Source organism: Triplophysa rosa, linkage group LG1, assembly GCF_024868665.1.
Source record: "Triplophysa rosa linkage group LG1, Trosa_1v2, whole genome shotgun sequence".
Taxonomy (NCBI): Eukaryota; Metazoa; Chordata; class Actinopteri; order Cypriniformes; family Nemacheilidae; genus Triplophysa; species Triplophysa rosa.
The window spans coordinates 2,317,956-2,343,267 of NC_079890.1; the positions used below are offsets into that span (position 1 = coordinate 2,317,956).

The following is a 25,312-nucleotide window of genomic DNA, read 5'->3' on the forward strand; positions in this document are numbered from 1 at the left end:
TGATAAACAGTAACTCTATAATCTGTTAATAATCTTTTAATGTGCAAATTATTTAAGCGGTCTCAGGTTTGTGTCTGTACAGTATTTTTATAAATCAAATCATTCTTAAATAGGAATAATTGCATATTAAATATGTTTTTGTATTATATTCCTGCTGAAACAAATAATGGAATCAGCCATTTTTATCACATTGATGGGAATTGTGTTGGTTTTAATAGAAACAATAATGGTATCTATGGTTCTGGTAATGGTTTTTGTTATGTGGCAGATGGGATCCAATGAAACGCCATTAAATTCTACTGGAATAAAGGGCAAACACTCTACAAAAAGGACATTTGGTTTAGACAAACAGCTGATGGTTCATTATCTGTAATGGACATCAAAATTGACTTCCAAGGGGGCCTCAGGATGACGAATCATTTAAATTTAGAGAAAATATGCAGTGAAATATTTTAAAACAACTAAAAACCAAGGTATTTCTTATTATATATCAATTTTTATATTGAATAAGCACTTTTTATTATCAAACATATTCTTTTATTGGTGAGTTTTTGTGAGCAGGAGGGGGGCCTTTGAAAATAGTTAAATACAGTGGGGGACCTTAGAGTGAAAAAGGTTGAGAACCCCTGCATTACTAGATCACAATGTACATACGGTATATTAAATGTGCTTTAACTGATGTTCCTATACTTGTATTACATATTTATTTTTAGAAAATTATTATTTTTAAATAAAATACAATAAAAATGAGTTTTAATCAAATTGAATCTGTATTAGCCTATATGTGTTTTTTCTGTATTATATACTGTATATATCCAATCAAATATCAACTGCCCTACAGCAACTATCATTCTATAATCACGTTAATAATGTACAATATAGGGATTCAATTCCAACAAAAGCACCACATTGTTTTTTCTTCACACCAAATTCATCTCTGCACGAATGAACTTTGACATAGCAGGCCACAGTTTGACAGCCCACCCAGTTACCATAACTCCTCCAGCACGTCCTTCCACGTACAAAACAGCTTCTGTGATTGGACAAAGCTGGCGATGTTCTTCATTGTACCATGCTTGTCTCCCGTCTCTCTTTGGTGGCTGTCTGAAGCGACGAGGTATTGAAATTCAACCCACGCTTTCCTTTCTCCAGCTATCACAAATGTGTTGAAGTGCAGCTCAGCGTGACATATAAAGGCAGTCTTTTCTTTGACTGTTTCCTTATTTATCTAACACCAGAGCTCTACTGGGCGAGAAGGGTGGTCTTGGGCTTTTCTGAAGACTGGGGAAAGTTCATTGAACACCATGAAGCTCATTATTCAGAGAGCCTTCAACTTCCATTTCAACATATTATAGGCCATCCACAGAGAATACACAGTGTTTTCTCAGGGTGATCTTTCTTTCAGACAGTAAACATGTTTCTGAGAAAAACAATGGGTTTAATCTGCCACATGGGTAGCCTACTACACTTTTAACCCGGGTTCATTTTTTTACAGGTAACATATTAGTTAGTTACACATGCAGGGTTTTTTATTGTTTATTTTATTGTATATTTTGTATCTACGATATCTAAAGGCAGTTGCTTCTTCAACTTCTGCAAGCATCATAGAAATGCTGAACCAGTGATCCTTCTAGATTTCGCCTTTAGTTTGAGATTGCAATCTGATTATTTACCGATAGAGGGCGTACTATAACAAACTAGTTGACAACAAATCTTATAGAAAGTTTTTTTATACAAACCCTAAAGTTAGATTGTGCGTAATACGAAATGGTAATATAATTATAATTGACGTCTTCATATAGCAGTTGTATTTATATATTCAGTATAGAAGTTGTCTTTAAGTTGTCAGGTGCGCACGCTCTAAATAATAATTTTATCATTTATCTTTTACCGTGTACATCACTATGTATGGGATTACTTTTGTGTCAATGAAAATTAACGCAAACTTTTAAAAAACGAACAAAATATACAATGAGAAAGAAAAAAAACACTTTGATAATGAAAACAATAAACTCAATTGCAAGAATGTGACATGGTTTTAAAAAAAACTGCTGTTTTTCTTAACAATTTTCTAAGTTTCGTTTTTGCAAATAATAGTTTTGAATTCGCTTCTAGATTTTTCATTTGTGCTTTCCGAGTTTTCGTTTACGCTTCTCAAGTTTTCGTTCGCCTTTCTGGCACAAACTCACGTGTGGGCGGGACTTATGGCCACTTTACGCTGATTGGCTAGTGAGTTTTTGATTGACAGCTCCCTGACAAGGAAGTCGATACTGAAGACGGTACAGTGCAACGAATCTTAGAGAACGATCTGCATGCTGTTATCTTTATTGTTTGTACTTAAAACTACTTTCTTATTTAGTTAGTATATTAGTAATTGGTATTTGAAGTAGGTAAGTCATGCGCGGTGTGGATCCAAGCGTCTTCCTCATCGTCGTCCTCCTCAGCCTCAGATAATTGAATGTAATTCAGATAATAAAGAAAATCGCTAAAAGTTTTATTCCTGTACAGTAGCAATTCTGTCTTTACTAAGCTCGTTCATTGTGTGCTTTATATTTTTTGTCAGGTATTATTTTATGGACTATTAAGATTATTTTCTTAAAAAGGAACGAACAACTTGCATTATAACATCCAATAAAGACACGTTACAGATTATTGGGTTGTGAGAAATTAACCTGCTAAATGAAAACATTGCTGCATAGTTACTGTACAGAGAAACTTTTAGCGATTTTATTATCTCGGTTACATAAATGTACCTGAGGGTGACTTGTGTCCAGCTGAGGAGGAGGATGACGATGTCGCTCTTGCAAACAGTCTCCTTTTAAAGAATTAAGTCCACTTTTAAGTCAAGTACTGTATCATTCTTTTTAAACTCATGGTGAATGTACAGTATTATACCCCTTTCTTTACATTCACAGAAAGTACACCTCATAAAACAGTACATTCAAATGACATTTATGTTTTTTAAAAGCTACAACAAAACAAATTCATAAAGTGACACAATTAGAGGCCTTTAGAATGATTTTTATTAATTGAGTCTGCCTCTTGCAAACAACAATTTCATTATGTATTTACACACCTACATAAAACAGGTTAAAGAAAAGCAGAAGAGAGACTTCTTAAAATATAAACAAACATTTAAAGATAGGCCAGAATGTTCACGTGTACTGTATGTGTTGCGTGTTTATTCTGACGCACAAGGTTACGATTATACTCACAAATTTGATTTTTATATCACATTTTATGTTTATTGTACTGATCTTAATGCAAAAAACAGGCATTCCTATCATATTCGCTTAATCCGTGATATAGAAATGAATATCCCGTGGTCGGCTGTAGGTTCATATCCTTACGGGAAGCACGAAGTGTCCGACCTGACGGCCGTCTTTTCACTCCTCCCCCGCCTGCAACCGGCTAATCTCGCCAGTCAGTGGCAGGCTAGTATGGGTCAACTCGAACAAATTGTTCATACGGTAAATTGTTGCCATACGGTCGGGACTGCAGCAGCAGATTCGCTGTTCAAAGGCTGACGAGAATGGCCCAATAGTGATTATCAAACGATGTATGTCATGTAATAAATACTTTAGTTTTAGTTTAGCTGGATCTCAGTGAATATATCAACTAACAGTATTTAGAAAAAACAGAATGTAACGGTTATACTTTATAATGTACACATTTCTTTTAAGAAGCACAGAAGAATTCGATGTTTGTTACTTAGATTGTGAGCCGCCGAGCGCCCTCTAGAGGACACAGGTCTACAGCATCACGTGCAACGGCATTCATCTCTCAAATGTTCAACGCCACAGTTAGTTTCCTCGAACAGTATCATGAAACATGGATTTCATCTGACCTGAGACCGGTGTGTCTAACTTCAGAAGTGTCCAGTTAACAGGTAAGAGTTTAATTCATAATACAGGTACACGTTGAGAAACACACCGTCGTGTTAAAGTGAGTGTTTAATAGCTTTTCTTTATAAAGTTTAAATGCCATTGTGAAAACACCGGGCATGTGTTACGATATTGTGGACTTTGTAATACAACATAAACAATTAATAGTTTTTATTTTACTTAGGTTAAAGGGAGGTAAATGTGATTATATCGATTTACTTTGTTTAATACTTAACAGGTGCACAACCTGACTCCAGTATTTAAACACCATTGCCCGGTTTCACAGACGAGGCTTAAGACTAGTCCCAGACTAAAATGAAAGTTTGAGCTGTCTAAACTGAAAATAAATTGCCCTGACATATCTTAAAATATGTAATTGCCATTGTTTTGTCTCAATATGCACACAGTACTATTTTTATCTAAGGCATTTTAATAAAAGCGATTTAAATATCCTAATTTAAATAAGGCATAGTCTTGTCTTAAGCCTTGTCTGTGAAACCGGGCCAGTAACTGTTAAAGACCCCATGAAATTGAAAAGGGAATTTTGTAAGTCAAAGTCATGTCTGTCTGGCAGCATTGTTTTATATGATAGCATACTAGTTTCTACCTGGCAAACCTACCTCACCATTTCTACTGATGGTCTGATGATGTGTCTGTCGCTCATGGGTGTAAAGCAATCCTATTTGCAATTTAAACAATTGACATCAGAAATGGCCTTCAATATTTAATGGTATTAAGAGTACTTTCTCCTACCCCAGATTATAATTCAAAGACAAACACGTGGATTTTGGCATGTTTTAATATCTGAAAACATTGAAGGATACATCAAAGTGGTTTCTCAATCTCCTGAGGAAAATATTTGTTTAGTGGTGCAATTGAGTACCTCAGAGATGACGTATTTTTGTATGCAAACCCCGGAAGCGAGTTAGCATTTTAGGCCTTCCGGTTCCATCGCCTCAAAGTCTATGGGTTTTTTGAATGGGTTTTTGGTAAATCGCCTGAAATATGGTCTGTGGTAAACAAAACCTGTTTTATTCTATGACCAATTATAACCCGCTTGTGATTTTTTAAAAGCCTTATTGTGTCTTAAAAATGGCGGTTGCTAACAAGTTGCTAAAAGCGACTACTTCCTTTGGTGGCGACGTTAGACGTCATCGCGCGTATAAAACTCACAAATAATGCAACATGGGCACAGATCTCTTAAAACGTAGATACGGAATCATTCACGGAGTAATTACTGACCAGGGAACACATTTTTAATAAAGTTTGAAAGAGTTGTCGGAGGCTTGGTGGTAGTGACGTTGATATCGAGCGACCTTAAGTGTAGTCTGTTTATAGCTTTTTACTTCTGCCGATTGTATTTCGGCTGCAAAGGTAACACATACTGTGTTAATTTGTAAAGATTTTGTAAACATCATCATAAACCTTTGTTAATCACAAAGCTTATTTTTTGCCATCTTCCAAAAGTCTATGGGAAAAATGCATAGGCGTTCGGTCGAGGGAACCGGAGAGGCGCTTACTTCTGGGTTAGCCTACGAAAATACGTCATCACTGAGGTGCTGGATTGGCCAGTCGCTCATTTGTAGTGATTCCCTATGTTTGTTGTTTGCAGTGTTACTCAACTGGGTTTGTTACCCAGTTTACATGACGTCAGTAATTGCAATACAAGTAAATAATGTCCCATAAAAAGCTGATTGTTCCTGCAGGGAATAAAACAGTTATCGCAGCAATAACGGCAGGTTTTTCAAAGCAGCAGATAGGAGAACATTAACCAAACAGACGGCGGGTCTGTGTTACTCAAGCGCACTTGGAAACGGACACCTGAGCCACGGTCTCCTACCTCCCCCACCCGTGACATCACACGCCTCTTATCTGCTGCCAAACACAAAGCCGTATTTAGCTTGTATTAACCATCGCCGTGACCTAACCTGTCATGCACCGGAGATGCGTGAGGATTGAGGTGTGCTCTTTTGGGGTCTTTCTTCTTGCAATATGCTGATATAATGGAGGTATGAGCTCGGCTGGACATAATTTTGAGTTGTCAAGAGCTAAGGTAAGCTCGCATGATCAAGAGAGTTTGTTCGGATGGGGAGGATTGAAAGAGAAATGTGGTTGTTGAGCTAGTGAAAAAACAAATAGGCCAGTTCTCGTAGTAAACGTGATTGGAAATTTATGTTTCTTGGTTATTAACATTATGATGAAGCAGCAAACTGTTTTAGTTCTTTGAATTAATGTCATGTTGTCAAATATGAATGAAATACAAGATATTGTAGTAGTGTGACGCTAAACCGTGAAATTGTGGCAAATTTAAAAAATGAACAGTTTAAAGTATTCAAGTATTTTAAAGGGTCTTTTTTGCTTATAAAGAGGGCATTCTGAATGGAACTTACACAGAATATAAAAAGTCTAAAAACTTGAAAGGGATACTTCACCCAAAAATGGAAATTCTGTCATCATTTACTCACCTTCGTGTTGTTCCAAATCTGTATAAATTTCTTTGTTCTGATGAACACAGAGAAAGATATTTGGAAGAATGCTTAGAATCAGACAGATTTTGCCCCCCATTGACTCCCATAGTAGGAAAAAAATACAATGGAAGTCAAAAGTGCCCCAGAATTGGTTGCTGTCCTACATTCATCAAAATGTCTTCTTTTGTGTTCAACAGAACAAAACAAAAAAAGATAACGTTTTTTTTCTACTATGGGAGTCAATGGGGGGCAAAATCTGTTTGGTTACAAGCGTTCTTCCAAATATCCTTCTCTGTGTTCATCAGAACAAAGAAATTTATACAGATTTGGAACAACTCGAAGGTGAGTAAATGATGACAGAATTTTCATTTTTGGGTGACGTATCCCTTTAAAAGAAGCACAAGAAAAAAAACTAAATTAAACAAAAAAATTGCCTTGGCCATTCACTAGCATGCTTTAGCGTTAAAATTAACTGGCAAAAAAAGAAAATTAATTACAAATAAATTAAACTCATAATATACTATATTAATATAATAATATACTATTATCGTATAAAATTAAGGAATAAATAAATAAAATGTCAAAAGCTCATAATAAATTGCAAAAATTAGAGTAAATTCAACATAAAAAAGGAAAATATAAACGTTTTAAATAATAATAAACTACAATAAAATGGAAATATTTCTTTTGGCTTTTACCTGTCTCGGCATGAATAATACGCTCTTTGGATTACATCAAATTTTGGAAAGTGAGTGAAGAATAAATTAAAGAATGTGCAAAGAATGTGAGGTGAGGAGGACACACAACACTGGGGACAATTTTCAATGCTTAATGGGATACTTCACCCAAAAATGAAAATTCTGTCATCATTTACTCACCTTCAAGTTGTTCCAAATCTGTATACATTTCTTTGTTCTGATGAACACAGAGAAAGATATTTGGACGAATGCTTATAACCAGACAGATTTTGCCCTCAATTGACTCCCGTAGTAGGAAAAAATACAATGGGAGTCAGAACTGTTTGCTGTCCTACATTCTTCAAAATGTCTTTTGTGTTCAACAGAACAAAAAAGTGACAAAGTAATTTTCCTACTATGGGAGTCAATGGGGGCAAGATCTGTTTGGTTATAAGCATTCTTCCAAATATCTTCCAAATTGTTTATAGCTTATAATAATGATTTATAATTTGATCGTTTATATATAAATATTTCCTGCTGTAACACCTGTCTTTATCGCTTTGGATATAACGATCGGAACACCCATTTCCCTTTTATTGTTGCTATGGAGAGGACAATTCATTCAACAGACCGTGTAGTTAAACATCAAGCTCCAGCCGGCCCACACTCCCCCAAACAGTCATATAAACAGTCACTCATTCAGGCATGAGTAACACAACTCTCTGGAGAATCATCTACAAAAAAACAGAGATGAATTCACTCTAGCTTTTTTCAAAATGTGCGTAAACTGACTGATTCTGCCAGGTTTTCCACATGACTTGTAAATGACACAGGCTTTGCCTTTTCCACCTGTACTGTCACGATCAGATGTCGGTAAAGCAACCAGGATTATATTTCACCATTCAGTGTCTGTTCCATGTGCTTGAGCACGCCACAACAACAACTACAGTTACTCAGACTCATGCCAGTGTTGTTTGTTTTTCTTGTCCGAGACCCTGTCTGGATAAACCTGCGATCCATTTTAGTATGAAATAACCCTATCCGAGTGTGCATTTTTTAATTAGTACCTACAAAACCTTTTGTCTGTAAATCGGTATACAGTATGTGTGAGTGCAGTAACTGTATGAATACTACATCAGCTCTGCATTGTCAGGTAAGCATTATGTTTGTTGTCTTATGATGTATTAGCAACAGCCACTAAAATAATTTATTCAGGCGTTGTTAAAGAAGTACAGTTTAACCTTAAAGTGATAGTTCACCCAAAAATGAAAATTCGGTCATCATTTACTCACCCTCGTTATTTTAAACCTGCATGACTTTCTTCCGCAGAACACAAAATAAGATATTTTTATATTTTTCATTTGAAGGAAAAAAATGTCTTAAATCACTGCCTGTATCACTTACACTTTAAAAGAGCCGCCCGGTTTCAGATTGTATCGGCTCTACCATGAACGCCCATTTAAACTCTGACTGAAGTTTATGTGCAACATAAACGTCCAGAGCAAATCGCACCGATTTACCCATAATCCTCTTAGGCTTCCCATTCATAGTCCCGACACGTACTGCAAAAAATGTCCATTTTACTTCAATTAAATTTTGAAGGTACGTTCAATTGAATTTAAAATGATATTAAACTGTCAACCAACTTTTTTAGGTCAGTATTTTCAAAATGTTGCATTGTTGTAGCTTTACAAGAAAAAGAAATAAAGAAATCACAAAAACTAAATAAAAAAACAAAAAATATATGTTATATATAGCTTGCATTGAGAATCGAATACATGACATTATTGCAAACTTTATAGTCCCCTATGGTTGAAGATTGTAATCTACAAAAACAGTATAAACTTTTTTGAGACTATAGGATGTATAGTCAATTACTAAAATTCACAGCGGGTATCATATCGTAACACCGTGTCTACACCGGACGCGGCGCGATGCGACAAAAGACAATAGAACGCATTAGAATGCGTTATAAATGTAAGATTTGTCCACACTCGGTGCGGCGCGGTGAAACACGACAATCCCATTAGACCAAGCCGTGTGCCGGTCTCGTCCGGTGTAGACACGGTGTAATAAATAAATAATCATTTGTCAAGTAGCAGAGGATCTTTTAAAACGACCATCAAGACGGTCCTCATGGGTCAGCCTGGTGTTTAATGCCTTGCTTGGGGGTTCACGACCCTAGAAGCTAACAGTTTCACAGTTTTGTGTTTTGCCTGAACTCATTTTGCCAATTAAGTTCCACTGTGTATGTTTGCATACATTTTGTGAAGCCATTCAGCCTGCTGATAGCCACACTAAGTCTACTACACAATATGTGTACCGCAGAGTTTGTAACGATATATTCGGTCATACAGTCCAGCTGTGCCTCATCCAGTTCATAAACCTTTCAGAAACACACATTCTGCAGGGGAAATGGCAGTTTGACAGATTTGCAGGCGTACACGCCGCTTGCTTCCTTCCGTCCCTACAAAATCTGTCATGTAGGCTATTGTTTATTACTATGAATGAGCAGGTGTCAGAGAAAAGGTTTTTATAACAATTTCATCATCTGGTAGGAAATCTGGATTAGATCCATCTGTACGTGTCACATGCAAGGTGATGTGCCAATGGTTATTTTAATGAAATGTGATGTAACAACTTCTCTTTTTTTATAAATTGCTACTTGCATTGCCTTTGTGCTTCTGTTTATGCAGTTGAACACAATGAAAAGAACCCATAACAGATGTGCCTCGCCTGAAGGTGTGGCACCCTGTTTCTCCTTTGATGTTTGGACATAACGCAAAGTAGGGCTGGACTGGGAAGAAAAATCGGCCCTGGCACTTTTAGGCCCTCCACCGAATCTGTCGACGGGGGGGTTGGGGGTGCATGTACACGTGTCTTTTGCATTCGCGTTGCGTGCATTCACATTTATAATACGTCCATCTAAGTGGCAAACGCATCCGTTACGGCCCCATACGTTAGCGGCCCACCGGGAAAACGCCCGGTACGCCAGATGGCCAGTCCGCCCCTGACGCAAAGTGTCACATCCATAATGCTAGAATTGTCCAGATGTTACGTTGTCATACACTGCACCACAACTGTTAAAGGTTTTTACCAAAATCAAAAAATGTAAATGAACTATTATGTACATTATGTAAGATATTATGTCGAACAGTAGGTTTTTTTATTCCCTTTTGGATAAAAATAACAACATTTAGTTCAAGTTTTGCTTAATACAAGAAAAATCAATTGCAGAAGAAGGAACTTGGCTTCACTCTTACTTTTGGTTGTATGAAGAAAAGGTGGTGCAGACTGAGAGCGGGGAAGAGGATTAGAAGAGTGTATTATTAGTGCGGCTTGATTATCCTTCACCTGATCCTCCTTAAATCTAACAGCACTGCTTTATTATTTACAAGCGTGCCCAGAAAATGCATTATTGTCATACTCTTTGATAGTCCTTTGCTCAGATATGTAAGAAATATTTCATGATGTGTAAACGTTCCCTTAGCTCAGTTGGTAGAGTGTTGCGTTGACGGGGCAAAGGTCATCATGGGTTCATCATGGCGAGTTAAAGATTGTTAAGGATTTGTCACATGTATGCAGAAAATGGGTGTGTTTAAGAGAGAAATAGATTATTATTATGTTATAATATTAATATTACAATATATTACTTGTGTGGGTGAAGTATGACCTGGAATTTGATACTTCACCCCAAAATAAAAAATTCTGTCATCCTTTGTCATTTCAAACCTGTATGACTTTCTTTCTTCCACAGAACACAAATAAGATATTTTGAAAAATGTTGTTAACTGGACCCCATTCACTTGCATTGGTTTTGTGTCCATACAGTAGAAGTGAATGGGGTCTAGTGCTGTTCGTTTACAAACTTTCTTCAAAATATCTTCTTTTGTGTTCTGCGGAAGAAAGAAAGTCACAAAGGTTTGAAATGACAAGAGGGTGAGTAAATAACGACAGAATTTTCACTTCTGGGTGAACTATCACTTTTAGACATTTTTATAAACCGCTAAACACGTTATCTCACTCATATGAGACGGCGGAGAGTCAGGGCTGTATTTTAACATGTTCCACATTTGCCAGAGGTATTTTCATGTGTAAACTCATTGAGTCATAAAGCTCTTTTATTACTGTAGTTAAAGCAACTACAGAAACGAAATATCGGTATTCGTTGTTGTACTGTCAGTGTTGTGAGCAGCTTTTGACTGTTGAGTAATTTTCAGCATCTTCCTCTTGTTGTTGTTGTTTTTAGAGTCATGAAACTGAGTCCCTGTCAAGCTCCAGTATATGTAAGTATCCCTCATTATTTACACAGTCAAATACACTTTCACATGACAGCTACTGTTAATGGTTTTGCTTTCAAGTACATGAGGAGGAGATGTGACATATAAGTGGTAACGTATAGTCATCTAGTTGGTATGAGTAAGCCCTCATGGGGTGATCAGGATGCCCATATTTACGACGCTATTATTTTTAGCTATTTGCTGGTCAAAACAGCTTTTTTTCTAACTAATCTTTACATCAACTGTACTATAAATTGTTTCTTAAACCCACCTTGTGTTTTAAAAGTCAATTTTCCAGTGTGCTCTAGCTACAGCGCTAATGCCCAAAGTTTGGCACGTTGTTCACAACACTCCCCTCACACAGAGAATAATCCATCATTAACAATTGACGATTGGCTCTTTTTACTAAAAGGCAGGACTTTAGTCGATCAAGCGCCAATATCATATTTACACTTTTCTCCATCATCTATAGTCTTTGATACTAATCATCTGTTCATTGGAATATTGGATCACTGCAGCGCTGGACTGGGAAGAAAAATCGGCCCTGGCATTTTTAGGCTCGCATCGGCCCTCCACCGAATCTGTCGACGGGGGATGGGGGTGGTGCATGCATACGTATCTTTTGCATTCGCGTTGCGTGCATTCGCATTTATAATACGTCCGTCTAAGCGGCCACCGCCTCCGTTACGGCCCCATACGTTAGCGGCAAACGCGTCCGTTACGGCCCCATACGTTAGCGGCCCACCGGGAAAACGCCCAGTACGCCAGATGGCCAGTCCGCCCCTGGATCACTGTGAAAAGTTATGTTATTTACAAGCAAGCAGCGTTCCCCATTGTTTACACTAGCCGCACATTTTTCACACCCATCTCCTGTTGAAACCTCCAGAACACAAACACGAACAGATGGAGATCTGATGGCGTATGGTGTCTGCGTGAACAGCGTGCACAGTGGGATGCAAAATACGTTGACTGAAAATGTACACAAGACCTATCATTGCGTTAGGACCGAATGTAATGATTGGGCGAACGTTAGTTTGGTCCTACACCTTTCACAGACGATATATAATTATAAAAATATCATTGGACCACTTTACTTATGGATTGCTAACAGGATATAAAGAGATTTCCAACCAGGGTGACACAATTTTTTTCTGGACTTCTGCCTTTGAATAATGCAAGTTCACTCTGTGGTACTCCCGTAAATCTCTTGAACTCTCACTTTGAAACTTCCACTTTTGAAATAAAGAGAAAACAGCATCTCTGTCGCGTTAGCGGACAGCCGCTAACACTTCTCATCTGTGTCATTAAGTTTGAGGTAAAACTCCGGTAGAGTTAAACGATGGGGCAAAATATAGCCGATCCCGATCAGGTTAAAAAATTCCTTGATCGGCTTGTGATTGGCTTGGGACATGCCTAATTATTGGACATCGGTCTTGTTCTCGTCAAAAAGGGAAAGAAACACATAAGGAGAAACCGCACTAAATGGGTGAGGTCCAGGATAATGCTGCGTTTGGATTCGTTAGGTCAGTTTTTTTCTTGTGTGCTCATTCGCTGAACTGTCTGAGTAGATGTGACGGTGCAGAACACACCAACAAAACTAAAGCTGACCGATGCTTAAAAACCACCTGACATTGCAAGACATCTGCTTGGTGTGTCCCAGGCTTTAGCCAGTGTTGATCTGTGGTCCTGGTCTTAAACCTCAAACACAGAGCAATGTTTTGATAAGCCATAAAGCCAAAAAATTGACATACAGCTTTCTTGTGGTACTTTTTGGGTTAAAAATGAACACAAATTACTTACTGAGCGAGCACATACAGTAAATTTGAGGTGTTTAAACCTGTCTTCTTATGTCACTCTGATTCACGACTGCTTGTAATAAAGATTTACAAATGGTGCTGTCGTGTGTAATGTAGAGGGTAATATCAGTTTGATGTCATTTAACTTTAACTAAAGTTAAGATAAGTGCATATTGTAACCTGCAGTTTTAGTATCATCTTTAGTATCAGTCTAAAATCTTCAACACGCATCATGAAGATTCAGTACAATTCCCATTCTTGACTGCTTCCCAGGGAATATGGCTTCTGGATCCCAGTGGGCGACGTGATTTTTAGCACCTTACAGGAAAAACATAATGTGATTAGTATTATGTTACTATCAGTAGAAGCCCAGCTCACGCACAGTCAACAATGAGAGGGGATTTTCTGTGAAATATGATGAAGGTTCAAAAGAACAACCATCTTTGTGTTCATGTGTTGTAATGAACTGGTACAACGATATTAGATTATCCAAAGCACAAAGATGGATTAGGCTAGTTTTGGTTGTTCCATCCATTATTGTCTATTTATTCCCATAGGAAACATTTTTCTCCTGAAATCATTTGCAGAATCGTACGGCTCAGGTTTCTGAAATTCTAGATCATGTTCAAGCCATTACGTAGCCCCATCGAAACCCAAATACTCTCTGTTGCAATAATAGAATGTATGCAGTAGCGGTTTAATACTCACCTTGGATCTGTACAGGGTCATTTTAAAGTTAGTTCGACACATTGACTTGCTGTTTTAATCAATTGCTGTCGGGTTGAAGCTTCTCTCTAGAACGTGAGGGTGTGTGCCGTTAAATTAGAGGTTTAATGCAACTGCTATCTGTGTTAATCTCAGCAGACCAGCCCCATATCCTGTTAAAACCACAACTTCAGTTATTTCTAACCTCGTTTACCTCTTTGCATTTGTTCATTGTTTTCAACATATGACAGCCTGTACAGCAAAATGAAAATACCTTCCTAGTGGCAAACTGTTCAGATTTATAACCTAATAAATCATTGCGTCCTTCTGACTGTAATTTAATGGGAACATTTGTTGAAGCCAGTAATATTTTCATCTGTTATCTTACAAATTATATTTATTTCATTTAGTTAGATAGGGACAAATACAATAAACATAAATAACACTGAAACACAATGCAAGTATCACTGTGCTTTTAGATAAAGCAAATGTGCAATACTAATACCTAGAAAGGCTTTTTTATGTAAAAAAAATAACTAAAATTGTTAAGCTTTGTGTATTTAACCCCTTTCTCTTTTTTGTGTCAGGGCAATTGTGTGTTAACAGTTCATCTTGACGATGAGGTGCTCCGCGAGGGAGAACAGGGCGAGGTGAAGCTCTTCCTGTTGTTCACGGGCTCCTCTCAGAGACATCTCACCAGCACACTGAGGGTCGACCACACCACCCTTCAGGCTGTGTGTCCAGGTCAGTTGGACCTTTAGATCTGCAGTGCCATAATGAACTGCATTAAAATCTATTAAAAACATTCAAGAGTGAGTGTGGCTGGGACCGTCTGTTTGTTGAAACAATAGAAGACGAGGACGTGTCCGGGAAACCGGTTTGAAAACATACATTGTTTCAGTTTTCTTCTTATTAAAGATATAAAAAATATTTCTTATACATTTTTTGTGTTTTAAGTGCTTTTCCCCTATGATTTTAAACTGTCGTGTCCAAAATATTTCCCATTGCGCTATTGTTGGGCCTGAGCCCGTAATTGCTGCTTGCAGCTATATTTTTAGATCGCATTTGATGACACTAGTGATCCAAGAATTACTTCACTTTTAAGAGGTAAAGAAGTTTTTCAAAGAAATATTACACTGGTTGCAAGTGAATGTTTAACTTTTGTCCATGTTCTTCCCCGTGTTTATTTAGAATGATCTTTATGTTTACTCAGTGGGGGGGTGTAGTTAGGGTTCTACAGAACAAGAAGTGCTTCTGAAATCAAACACATGCTGCCCTTTGTCCTTTGTAGAGAGATCAATGTTGGCAACATTAATTTTCATCCGGCAATGTTGGCAACATTTTAATTTAAAAAGATATGCGCAATTAAATATGATAGAAACAGTAGTCTGACATGAAAGTGGTTCGGTATTACCTCCCATAACAGTCTTATACAACTGCGTTCCTAAAGAGCAGGCATTCAACCCTGAAAGCCGCTTGTTTATTGTGCGTTCTGAGCAGCAAATCATTTATTATATATAGCCTATTTATGAAATAAGACAACCAACAGTTATTCTATTGCAGAAACCTCAATTTTCCTTAGTTATATTGGACGCCAGATTATAAAGAAGGTACGTACGCTCATAGCAATGTAGTAATTCTGCATGCGCGAATTCAAGTTAAAAAAAGTTTACTCTTGTAACGTTACCAGCCCGACTGAAAACGTTAACCAGAAATTATTTAACATATTCGTATCTATTAAAAAACAATTTATGCCCATTGACTATATTATCATTTCTTTGTCCATATAACAGTTGAAGAAACAAACTGATTCCGCTTTATTACTAAACAGATAAATGCATCTTGCAGTCCAGGGTGAAGTCGGTATTTACATTAATAAAGATTTTTAACAAATATCATATGTAATATTTGTTAAACAATGTGAATGGCGCTCTGGCGAGACAGGTCCAGATTCGCACAGAATCCACTGCCTTGAGTGGGATTTTGGCAGACAATTTCTGTTTCGAATAAGTAATGGCGTCATAACGTGATGACAATTCCAAAGGATGTCAAAAAATGGCCCTGTTGGCCCTGCGTTGACAAATGTAAACAGTTCAAAATAAAATGCGTGTGTAACAGTATGCTGGATCCATGTATTAGCTCTAAAAGTGAAGGTAGGATGCAATGTACATGCAATGTAAAGTCGAGTTTATGCAGTGTTATTTTACATTTGATTATTTGATTAAATTTCTGTAGGAAAACTGTTTCTAACAAATAAAAATAATCATTTATTTTGTGAATGGTTATGGTGGTAGGCTATAACTAAGGGTGAAATTGACTGAAACAAAGGGATTAATTATAACTTGACCCTAAAGGTTAAGTAAAACGAAAAAATAATGCAAAGCTCATTAAAGTTTGAAAGTATTTCTTATTATATCCAACAAGTAGCCCTCTGGATGATTTTATCTCTTCAGGCAGCCCTCGCTTACAAAAAGGTCGGAGACCCCTTAGCCCAAAACGGGGAGAAGTCAAATATCTGAAAATACAGAATGACAAAGACAAGTTTCATTTCCTGGCTTTTCCTGGCTTTGTTTGAAGTGTCATTGGCAAGTTGGTTGGGACAATGTTCACAACCGACAGCAGGGTTTAAAAAAAAGCTTTTATTTTATTTTTCTTGACTTTATTATTTTATGTCTATTTTAAAGAACTAGGTGTGAAAACACCTCTAGACCTTTTTTCTCAGCTGTTGTTTGCAGTCAAAGGTCAGTGTTTGTCTATATTATCTTAAATATGTGTACAGGCTTGGGGCTGCACACTCGTCTTAGACCCTGTCAACAAAACATGTTTGCCTCGTGATCCTGTTACGGGATTGAGTCAAACAGAACACGCTGTAGCTTAGTCCCATAGAGACTCGTAGAATCTGACTAGAGACGGTCCAGTGTAGTAAGTGTATCTGTTCATATCTGTCTGCATTAGCTTGTTCTTATCTCATTGTTAAGACCCAAGTGTCATTTTTGAATGCAGTTTTATTTTCATTTCTGTCTCTTTGGTCTCCTGACTGTCTTCCAGTCTGAATGAATGAGGTCCGGTACATCAGCTCTCAATCTTGTGTGTTTGTTGTTATATTGTATCAGTGTCAGGTGTAATTCTGCTGATGTCGGATTATAGAGAAAGTGTTTCCTCTTTCTGGATGGACCTGTGTTTGACCTAGCTTGAGTGTTTATAAATGATACTGAGTCTACAAAGAAGACATGGTGAAATACAACAGCAACGTGAGACTGACAGCATGACAAGACACATTGAAACTTTAAATTATTACATAGAAAAAAGAATGTTTGAACTTTTCCTAAATACATATAGAACTATTACCGTTCTATTGCTTAAAAGTGAATGTGAACTTGTTTTCTTTGCTGTATTTGAGGTCTGAAAAATACTGAACATCTTTACTGTTCATTTGACCTGTTTCTCCAGTTTTCATTTTCTGCAAATAAATGCAAAATAGAAACAGTTTTATTTAAAATTTGGTAGAAATATTGTCAGTAGTTCACAGAATGAAACAAAAATGATCATTATACCTGAACACACACCTATAAATAGTAAATTCAGATTATTTTTTTCCACAGCACTTCATAGATGCTCTGTCATAGACAGAAATGATTCATTTTGACGTGTTGTTATATATTATTGTAACCTAATATATTCTTTCATAACATCTGCCAAATAACGAATAACCTCAATATGCTTGTTATTCATTTCCTTATAAGTTCTGAGCATGAGTTGTTATGAAAGTGCGTCACCGCTCTCTGTGCAGCTCATGACTGCTGTGAGTCTGTGCCGGTGACCCTGTGTTCAGCGGGACCTGATGGTTTCCTTCAGACTCTGGCCAGCAGACACCTGCTCTTCATGCAGGACCTGGCCTTCGACATGGCCCAGCTCCTGGTGAGCGCGGTGGGCCGGACAGACGTGCTGGAGGAGTCTCTGCTGCTGGATGAACATCAGATCCCCCTGCAGGAGTGCGAGAGAATGGACCAGAGTCTGGCCCTGGCCCTCAGACATCTCACACTGCCCCCTGGCTGGAGCCTGCTGGGAGATAACACAAGTGAGTGCTGTTCGGTGTGACATTTGTTCTCGTAAACAAAATGTTGAAGCTTCAACCGTAAAATGGACGATCCATTGTGCAATTTACGTGAAGTGACATTGAGCAGCGCACTTTACCCCTGGATCTTATATTGAGAGTACTGAAGGTTGATTAAAATAAACCTGAACTAAATGATAAAATTTTGAGACAAAACATTTATTCTTCTGGTGATATTTTATTTTTATTATTCTGCAGAGTTATGACAATTATGAAGACTTTATAGCCCTGTACTGTGTACATGGTCCTTATAACACTCGTTTTTTTTGCAAGAGTCTGTGGAAACATTAGAAGTTATTCTTGGCTTATTTTTTGTTGCTTGACTTTTATTTAAAAAATGTTCATTCTTTTTTAGTCAAGATTACAGATTTGGAACAGAATGTTCTGTATGATAGTGCAAGTATTTTCAGCCAGCTATAAACATCCATAAATGACTCCAAATCAGGTTTGTCAGAAGTTATTCTGGGTTCACAGCGGTTAATAGCGCAACAATAAATAACAGTTGCCTATTTAACCCTCTAATGCATAAATTATTATCACAAAGGAAAATAAAATCCTTCTCATTTGATCTCTGTATGTAACATTATGTTGTTATTTAAAAGACTCAAAGAGTTAAATAATACAAATGTTAATGCCAATTATTTTTCCCGGCTCATACTCTGTATTAGATATTATTGTTTATGAACAAATGTAGTAGCATAATACAAATAAACACCAGAGGTGACATTACTTAAAAGTCCAGTGTATGAAATTTAGACCACTAGTGGTCAGGTTGCAACCAAAGGCTCACTCCACCCCTCCCTTTCGAAGCACTACGGTGGCTGACACAGGACAAAGATGTCGTCACGTTTTCACTTCTTTGCCAAAGGAGATAACATACAAAACGCACTCTGTAGAGCAGTTTGTCCCTTTGGGGCTACTGTAGAAACAACATGGTGAATTCCATGCAAGGGGACCCGCGGTGTATGTAGATAGAAATAGCTCATTCTAAGGTCATAAAAACATAACGCTTTATTATCTAAGGTCTTTATAATGTACTTGAGAGTAAAAATACTTAAGTACTGTCCACCTCTGATAAACACTAACACATAATTTAAATAAAAAAAGATGCATATTGATGAATAAATGCATATAATCATGCTACACACTTTGGAGTGTATTAAAAACATTGAGAATTTATGATTATTTCGCTGAGCCTTTACGGGAGAGTTCGGGGTGTGTTAAGGACAGGTGTGAGGGATTCAAGCAGCTCATTCAACACGTTATAGGCTCAACTCATTGTACATTAGCCTCGTTCATCGCAAGTCTTGCCAAGAGCTTGTACTGTCCTTTATATAATCAAATACTTTAATTAACTTCAGCTCTTGTGGCTTCTAAATAAAACATTGTGTGCTTGTTGAGTGATTGAGCATTTAGGCTTTGTTATGTCTGACAAGCAGGTCAGCTGTGATGGAGAATAAAGGTGTGTTTGCGTTATGCGTTTGTTTATGTGCAATTACGCATGCTGTATTTTCACTTAACTCAATTGTAACTAACATCCATTTATTTGTCTTCACGAACACCCTCTTCTCTCATTTCAGGGCTGGAACCTCAAGAGACCCTCCTGCACTTCGCAGCTCGACGAGGACTTTTCAAAGTGGCCAGTTTTCTCCTGAAGCAGCCGGGGGCCCGAGAGGCCCTCAACCTGTGCAATAAAGAGGGGGCCACACCGGCACTCATCGCCCAGAGCCGAGGACACACGGCACTGCTGGAGCTCTTCAGACAGTGAGCCCAAATTTAAATGATTGACCCCCTGACAGATTATCACACAGGTTATGTAAGGATTATCTCATGGGAGCATAAAGATGGATTATAACCACTCTCCAATACTGCTTATGATGTATCCTATTTAATAAAATATTGATTTATTTGTAAAAAATTGCCTGTTTTACTAATGATGTACGTCCGCTAAAATCTCCGCCAGCTCTGTTACATCCGGTGCACGTAGTGTCCATTGGAAACAATTGCGTTTTTCACTCGGTCGCTTCAAGATGCACATAGGATTACGGTCAACGACGTGAGTCAATTTATCCAAACACTACGTCATACATTGACAACCAAAAAGGAGAAGCGCTTTAGGCTATCCGTTTCAAGCTACATTCACAAATATGAAAAAAAGCTAAGTAAACTTTTGCACTTGCTCAAGGCATGATGACAAAGGCATATATGTACGTAGCAATGTTCCGCCGTAGTGTTGTCGGTTCGCTGAAATTTGAATGTTTTCTTACTAAACACATCGTCATCGCTTGATGAAAAATTACTTCAGCGGAATGAGAGCGGAAGTGGCTTAGCTGGCTGAGATTTTAGCGGAAGTACGTCATCGCCCTGTATGCAAGAGCTCCAATGGGTTGACTCATAATCCATTAACCTTGAAAAATCAGCAAAATCAAATCAGGATTTAACATTAAAATGTAATTGTTATCTACTTTGGTCACCATTTAAAATATATAACTGTATGAAATCGTTTTTTTTGCTTATGTACATTTTTCCTACATCATACAAATATTTGATGCATTCAAATGGTTATAAAACTGCTTGCATATTAATTTAAAAAGAATACTAAATTTAAAAATCTATAAATAAATTAATAATCTATAAGAGCGGGTAGATAATTTATCCCTTCAAAATCCCCATGAAACGAAAGTTACGATCGTTTTCACTTCCGTATTTTCAAGCATTTACAAGTGAAATGGAATTTCGAATGAGAAAAATTGTGGGCGTGGCTTTCGTCTTTCTCTGCGATTTGATTGGATGTATAAAAACAGCCATTGCATTTTGAAATGGAACTGGCAGCAGATTGAAAGTTGAAGGGGAGGAGTTAACGGATGCTCCGCCCACGCCGTCTAACATACGTCATTTAAGAATGGATAGACAGACGGAAGTGCATTTTCAGACTTTAAGTGAAGATTATGAGGGCACACCAATTTTAAAAAGAGAATGACCCACATTGATAAATTGTTTACAATAAATGCTGCAATATTTCATGAAAAAATAGGCATTGTCATTTTTAATTTCACTGGGACTTTAAAGGACATTATTCTTTCTGCGTGCATTATTAATAGCCAAACTATTTCAAGGTGATTGCTTCCTGCACACAGATCATTTTGTAAATACTTGGATGTTTCTTCCATGTGACCTCACTGTAAAAGATCACTCCACCCAGAATTAGTCAATACACTTGGCCCAAATTTCAGCCATTACTCTTATTATGAACACTTTGGTAAATGAGTATTACATTTGCATCTGAGTCATTCTCTGCTGTCTCTTCAACAAAAGTATATGCAACTAAATGATATCTTGATAAAAGCAGCATGTTGTTGTGCTTGTAGATGATGTCGACACATTGTGTTAATCAATGTTTTGATGTAGGGGGGATTCAGACGCAGGAATCGGTATCGAGACACTCAGACAGATCTCCTCCTGGACACCGGCTGTACAGCACCACCCCTCTCTGAACACTTACACCCTCTCTGTAAGCAGCGAAGCGGGCGGCGCTCCACCCAACCTGCAGGCTGACATCCGGCAAATGCGCAGATTGATCGCCTGCCATCAAAAGGGCAAGGTGAGTCGAGTCAGTTTAACTCCGCCTCTTCAGTTCATACAATTCCTCAAAGGAATTTTTTCATGTACCCTCATTTCATTCCAAACCTTTATGGGTTTCTTTCTTCTGCAGAACACAAAAAGTTATTTTGAAGAATGTTGGTAACCAAACAACACTGGTCCCATTGACTTCCATTGTATGGACACAAAATCCAAATTTTATCAAAATATCTTCTTTTGTGTTTCACAGAATAAAGAGTCATAAACAGATTTTGAACAACGTGGGGGTGAATAAATGATGTCAGAATTTGTATTTTTGGTTGGACTAAATGACCACTTAATACGTAGAGGCCAACACAGAGCCAAGAAATCTCTTGGAAGACCTCCACCCTAACTACTCTCCAACTATCCAGATAGCATTTACAATACAAGTCCAATGTTGACAGCAGACAGTGAGCTTGTTGAAGGAGAGAAACACTAAAGCTGTTGTTCTGTGTTCATGATCAGGGAGGAGTTGCGTTTCAACAGAGCTCCGAGTCTCCGCACACTTCCCAACTATGTGTCGACAGCCTGGAGACCAGAGATCCCTGTTTGGAAGAGACGCAGCGCGACTCCCTTGATATAAGAGAGCTGGGGTTCACTCCTTTCAGCACAAAAGAAAACAAAGCATGTAATGACCGGCTGGATCTGTTACATAACAGGGAGGGTGACGGAGGTTCCTCGCTCGGCTGCGAAACTACGGCGTCTCCCTTACACAATGGTAACAGTGAAAATCAGCGGGTGTATGCTTGTGAAAACAGTCAGAGAGATTACACAGAGCGAGAGGAGAGTTTAGATGTAGGTGTGGTTAGTGCCGGGGACGCGGGACATAGTAGTGATGGTTTACAGAGCAGATCCGAGAGTGAGAGTATAGACTGCAAAGCGCCTTCCTGTAGACGACAGCAAGAGGGAACTGATAAAGCTGAGGACTTCATCTGTGAAACATCGGGTCGGGCTGAGGGGGAGAATCAGCAAGACGGACCAAATTCAAAGGAGAAGCAACAATCTGAGTTTGGTCACACAGAAGAGGCAGGAGATATGGGAATCACGCAGTCTTTAGACACACCGGAAAGCTCGGATGTTGAATCTTGTTCTCAGGGAGCTGAGACCGACGATGAGGGGGAGGATGGGTTTGTAGATGCGTTAGGACCAGAGAAGGTCAAGGAAGAGCCGCCGGATTTACACTCGGTCTTGGAAGATTCATTTATAGAGGATGAACAAGATAGAAACGATTCATTGATGAACCCGAAGCAAGATGTAGATGCGGACTGCTCAGAACAAAGTTTGGCCGAGAGTGAAATGCACGCTTGTCAAGACTTTCGTGATGAACCAGGAACCCATGAGTTGGAAGGATCCGAGGGTGGAGAGAAGGAAGGTGTTTGTGGTATCTTCTGTAATGTGGAAGACAGTCGAGGTCATTTGTTCAAAGCTGTTGACCAGGATGACAACAAATTGTTTGAGGATGCTCATGAAAAGTTAGAGGAGTTACAAGAATCGTCCCTCTCCGAGACAAATGGAGGCCAGGAGAAGGATGACACAGTATGCAAGCTTAGCGAAACGACCTCACGGATGGTTAACAATTATGAGGAATTTTCACTTCAACTGTGTAAAATAAACCAAGAACTGTTTCCTGTAGAAAAAACATTTCTTGATCCAATGGTAGAAGAAGGTGAGAAGGACGAAGAGAGATGTATTGACACATTACAAACTGAATCAGAACCTCACAAACCCACCAGCGAGGACACCTTAGAACCCGATGATGTTGAGCTCTGGTCCTCCGACAGATTTCGAATAAGTTGCAAGAATCTGCATGGTAGTTACCTTCAGATGAACAAATTCCTTTGCGAAGCTCAAGCGACACCGGAGGAAGCTGTTGAGTCATCCATGCCTGAAGATATGGAGATTGTGAATCTCCCAGATGACTGTCCTCGGGATCAGATGCAGGATATGACCTCAAACCATGAGGTCACGCAGGCCACATCACAAACAGACTTTTCAGAAAGGGAAGCAGGTGGAGTGTTTATGCATACAGATCAATCTGGGGATCATGGCATCCTACCTGCTCTTTTAGACAAACTGGATGAGTCGGAGAACACGGGGATCTCTGAAAAAGACCCAAGAGACACAGAAGATCCGTCAAGTTCTTTGGTCCACAATGACCATGTAGGTGGTGCCTTACATATCGAAGATTCTAAGGAGGACACGGCAGGATTATATCCTAAAGACATCCAAGAGTCAGAGGTTGACGTACACGAGGTTGCACAACCAGTGAATGAAGAAGACCTGCTGAAAGGTGAGTTAAAGAATTAGAATAAGTTATATTTGTAGACAAAGTGTGCATAATCCGTTTTCTTTACCATTAATGGTAAATGTGCAATTTATATATATATATTTGGAAACACTTTAGTATAGGGACCAATTCTCACTATTAACTAGTTGCTTATTAGCATGCTTATTATTAGCATATTGGCTGTTTATTAGTACTTATAAAGCACATATTCAACATGACCATAATTTACCTCCTTAATCCTACCCAATACCTAACCCTAACAACTACCTTACTAACTATTAATAAGCAACAAATTAGGAGTTTACGGAGGCAAAAGTCCTAGTTAATGGTTTATTAATACTGAGAATTGGACCTTAAAATAAAGTGTGACCATATTTTTACATATTTTATTTTTTTAATAAACGGCAAATAAGGTAAATGCATATATGGTAAAAACATATAGGGCAAATACAGCAAAATATATACTAAAATAATTACAAAAATAGAATTATTGATTACTTGCATAACAATATTTAGTCACATCAAATATACAGATCTCTTTTTATGCCCATGACGAGTATATCTTATACATGCGCTATATAAAATAATAATAATGCAAAATAAAAAGAACATACAAATAAATAAAAAACACGTTGTATTGTACAAATAAAGAACTATGAATTAACAAACAAACAACACAACGTGTTTTTTTTATTTTGTTAATCAACAGCATATGAAGAGTTTGGTTCCAAATTGAGATAACTTCGTTTTAATTAAAAAAAAAAACATGTTTTTTTATTGTGCATTCCAATTAATATCAATCAAACTGCCGTTGGTTTGTTTTGATTTAAGCCACAATAACCCAGAAAATACAGCTAAAGGCTAAAATACACTACAAGACTTTTGCTCAGATTTTGCCAAGATTTTCAGAAAGTCTGTGCCAGTCTGCAGATTTGATCAGTTTTTATCAGTATAAAGTCTGCAAGTGTATGATGTCTAGTTTAAGTCTGTTCAGATTTTTAAAGTCTTGTTGTGTATTCCAGCCATAACTAACACAATAAAACACAATAAAAACATGATTTCTTTGATTTCATGAAAATCTTTATCTTATTTTGGAACCAATCTCTTCATATACTGTATATATATAAAACAATATTTAGTCACAAAAAATTCTGTTCTTTTAAGTTCTGTTGATTTTTGTATTTTGTTAACGTATTTTGTTAACGTTTTTGTGATGTTAAAAAATGAAACATCACCTGCTGCTCAGCGCTGCTTACGTTTTCCAAAGTGGTCTATACCCTTTATAGGATAAATTTTATAGATGTGAAAAACACACTGTATTGTAAATATAAAGAACTATCAAATGAAAAACCCTCTTCGCTAAAGGATTTTTAAAGTGGCTGCCAGCCGTGGTCTTGACCAGAGTTATTATAGTTTTGATTTTAGTATTATTTAGTTTTTTAATAAGATTTTATTTTTAGATTTTTCATTTATCATTTTA

The 25,312-nt window shown here is 37.7% G+C and overlaps 1 protein-coding gene across 6 annotated transcripts in view; it reads left to right on the forward strand.

Annotated features, from left to right (window-relative positions):
• The first annotated feature begins 3,853 nt into the window (after nt 1-3,853).
• LOC130553536 (A-kinase anchor protein 13) overlaps nt 3,854-25,312 on the forward strand; it is a 62,814-nt gene continuing 41,355 nt past the window's right edge. For 4 of the 6 annotated variants that reach the window (XM_057332564.1, XM_057332587.1, XM_057332595.1 and 1 more), the window contains exons 1-7: nt 5,781-5,937; nt 11,279-11,315; nt 14,398-14,554; nt 17,601-17,888; nt 19,505-19,688; nt 21,333-21,525; nt 22,011-23,835. In XM_057332564.1, the coding sequence (XP_057188547.1) occupies nt 11,283-11,315; nt 14,398-14,554; nt 17,601-17,888; nt 19,505-19,688; nt 21,333-21,525; nt 22,011-23,835 (2,680 nt within the window). In that variant the 5' untranslated portion in view covers nt 5,781-5,937; nt 11,279-11,282. Of the gene's footprint in view, nt 3,890-5,780; nt 5,938-11,278; nt 11,316-14,397; nt 14,555-17,600; nt 17,889-19,504; nt 19,689-21,332; nt 21,526-22,010; nt 23,836-25,312 lie in introns of those variants that run through there. The other 2 variants (XM_057332572.1, XM_057332581.1) reach the window with 2 other exon arrangements.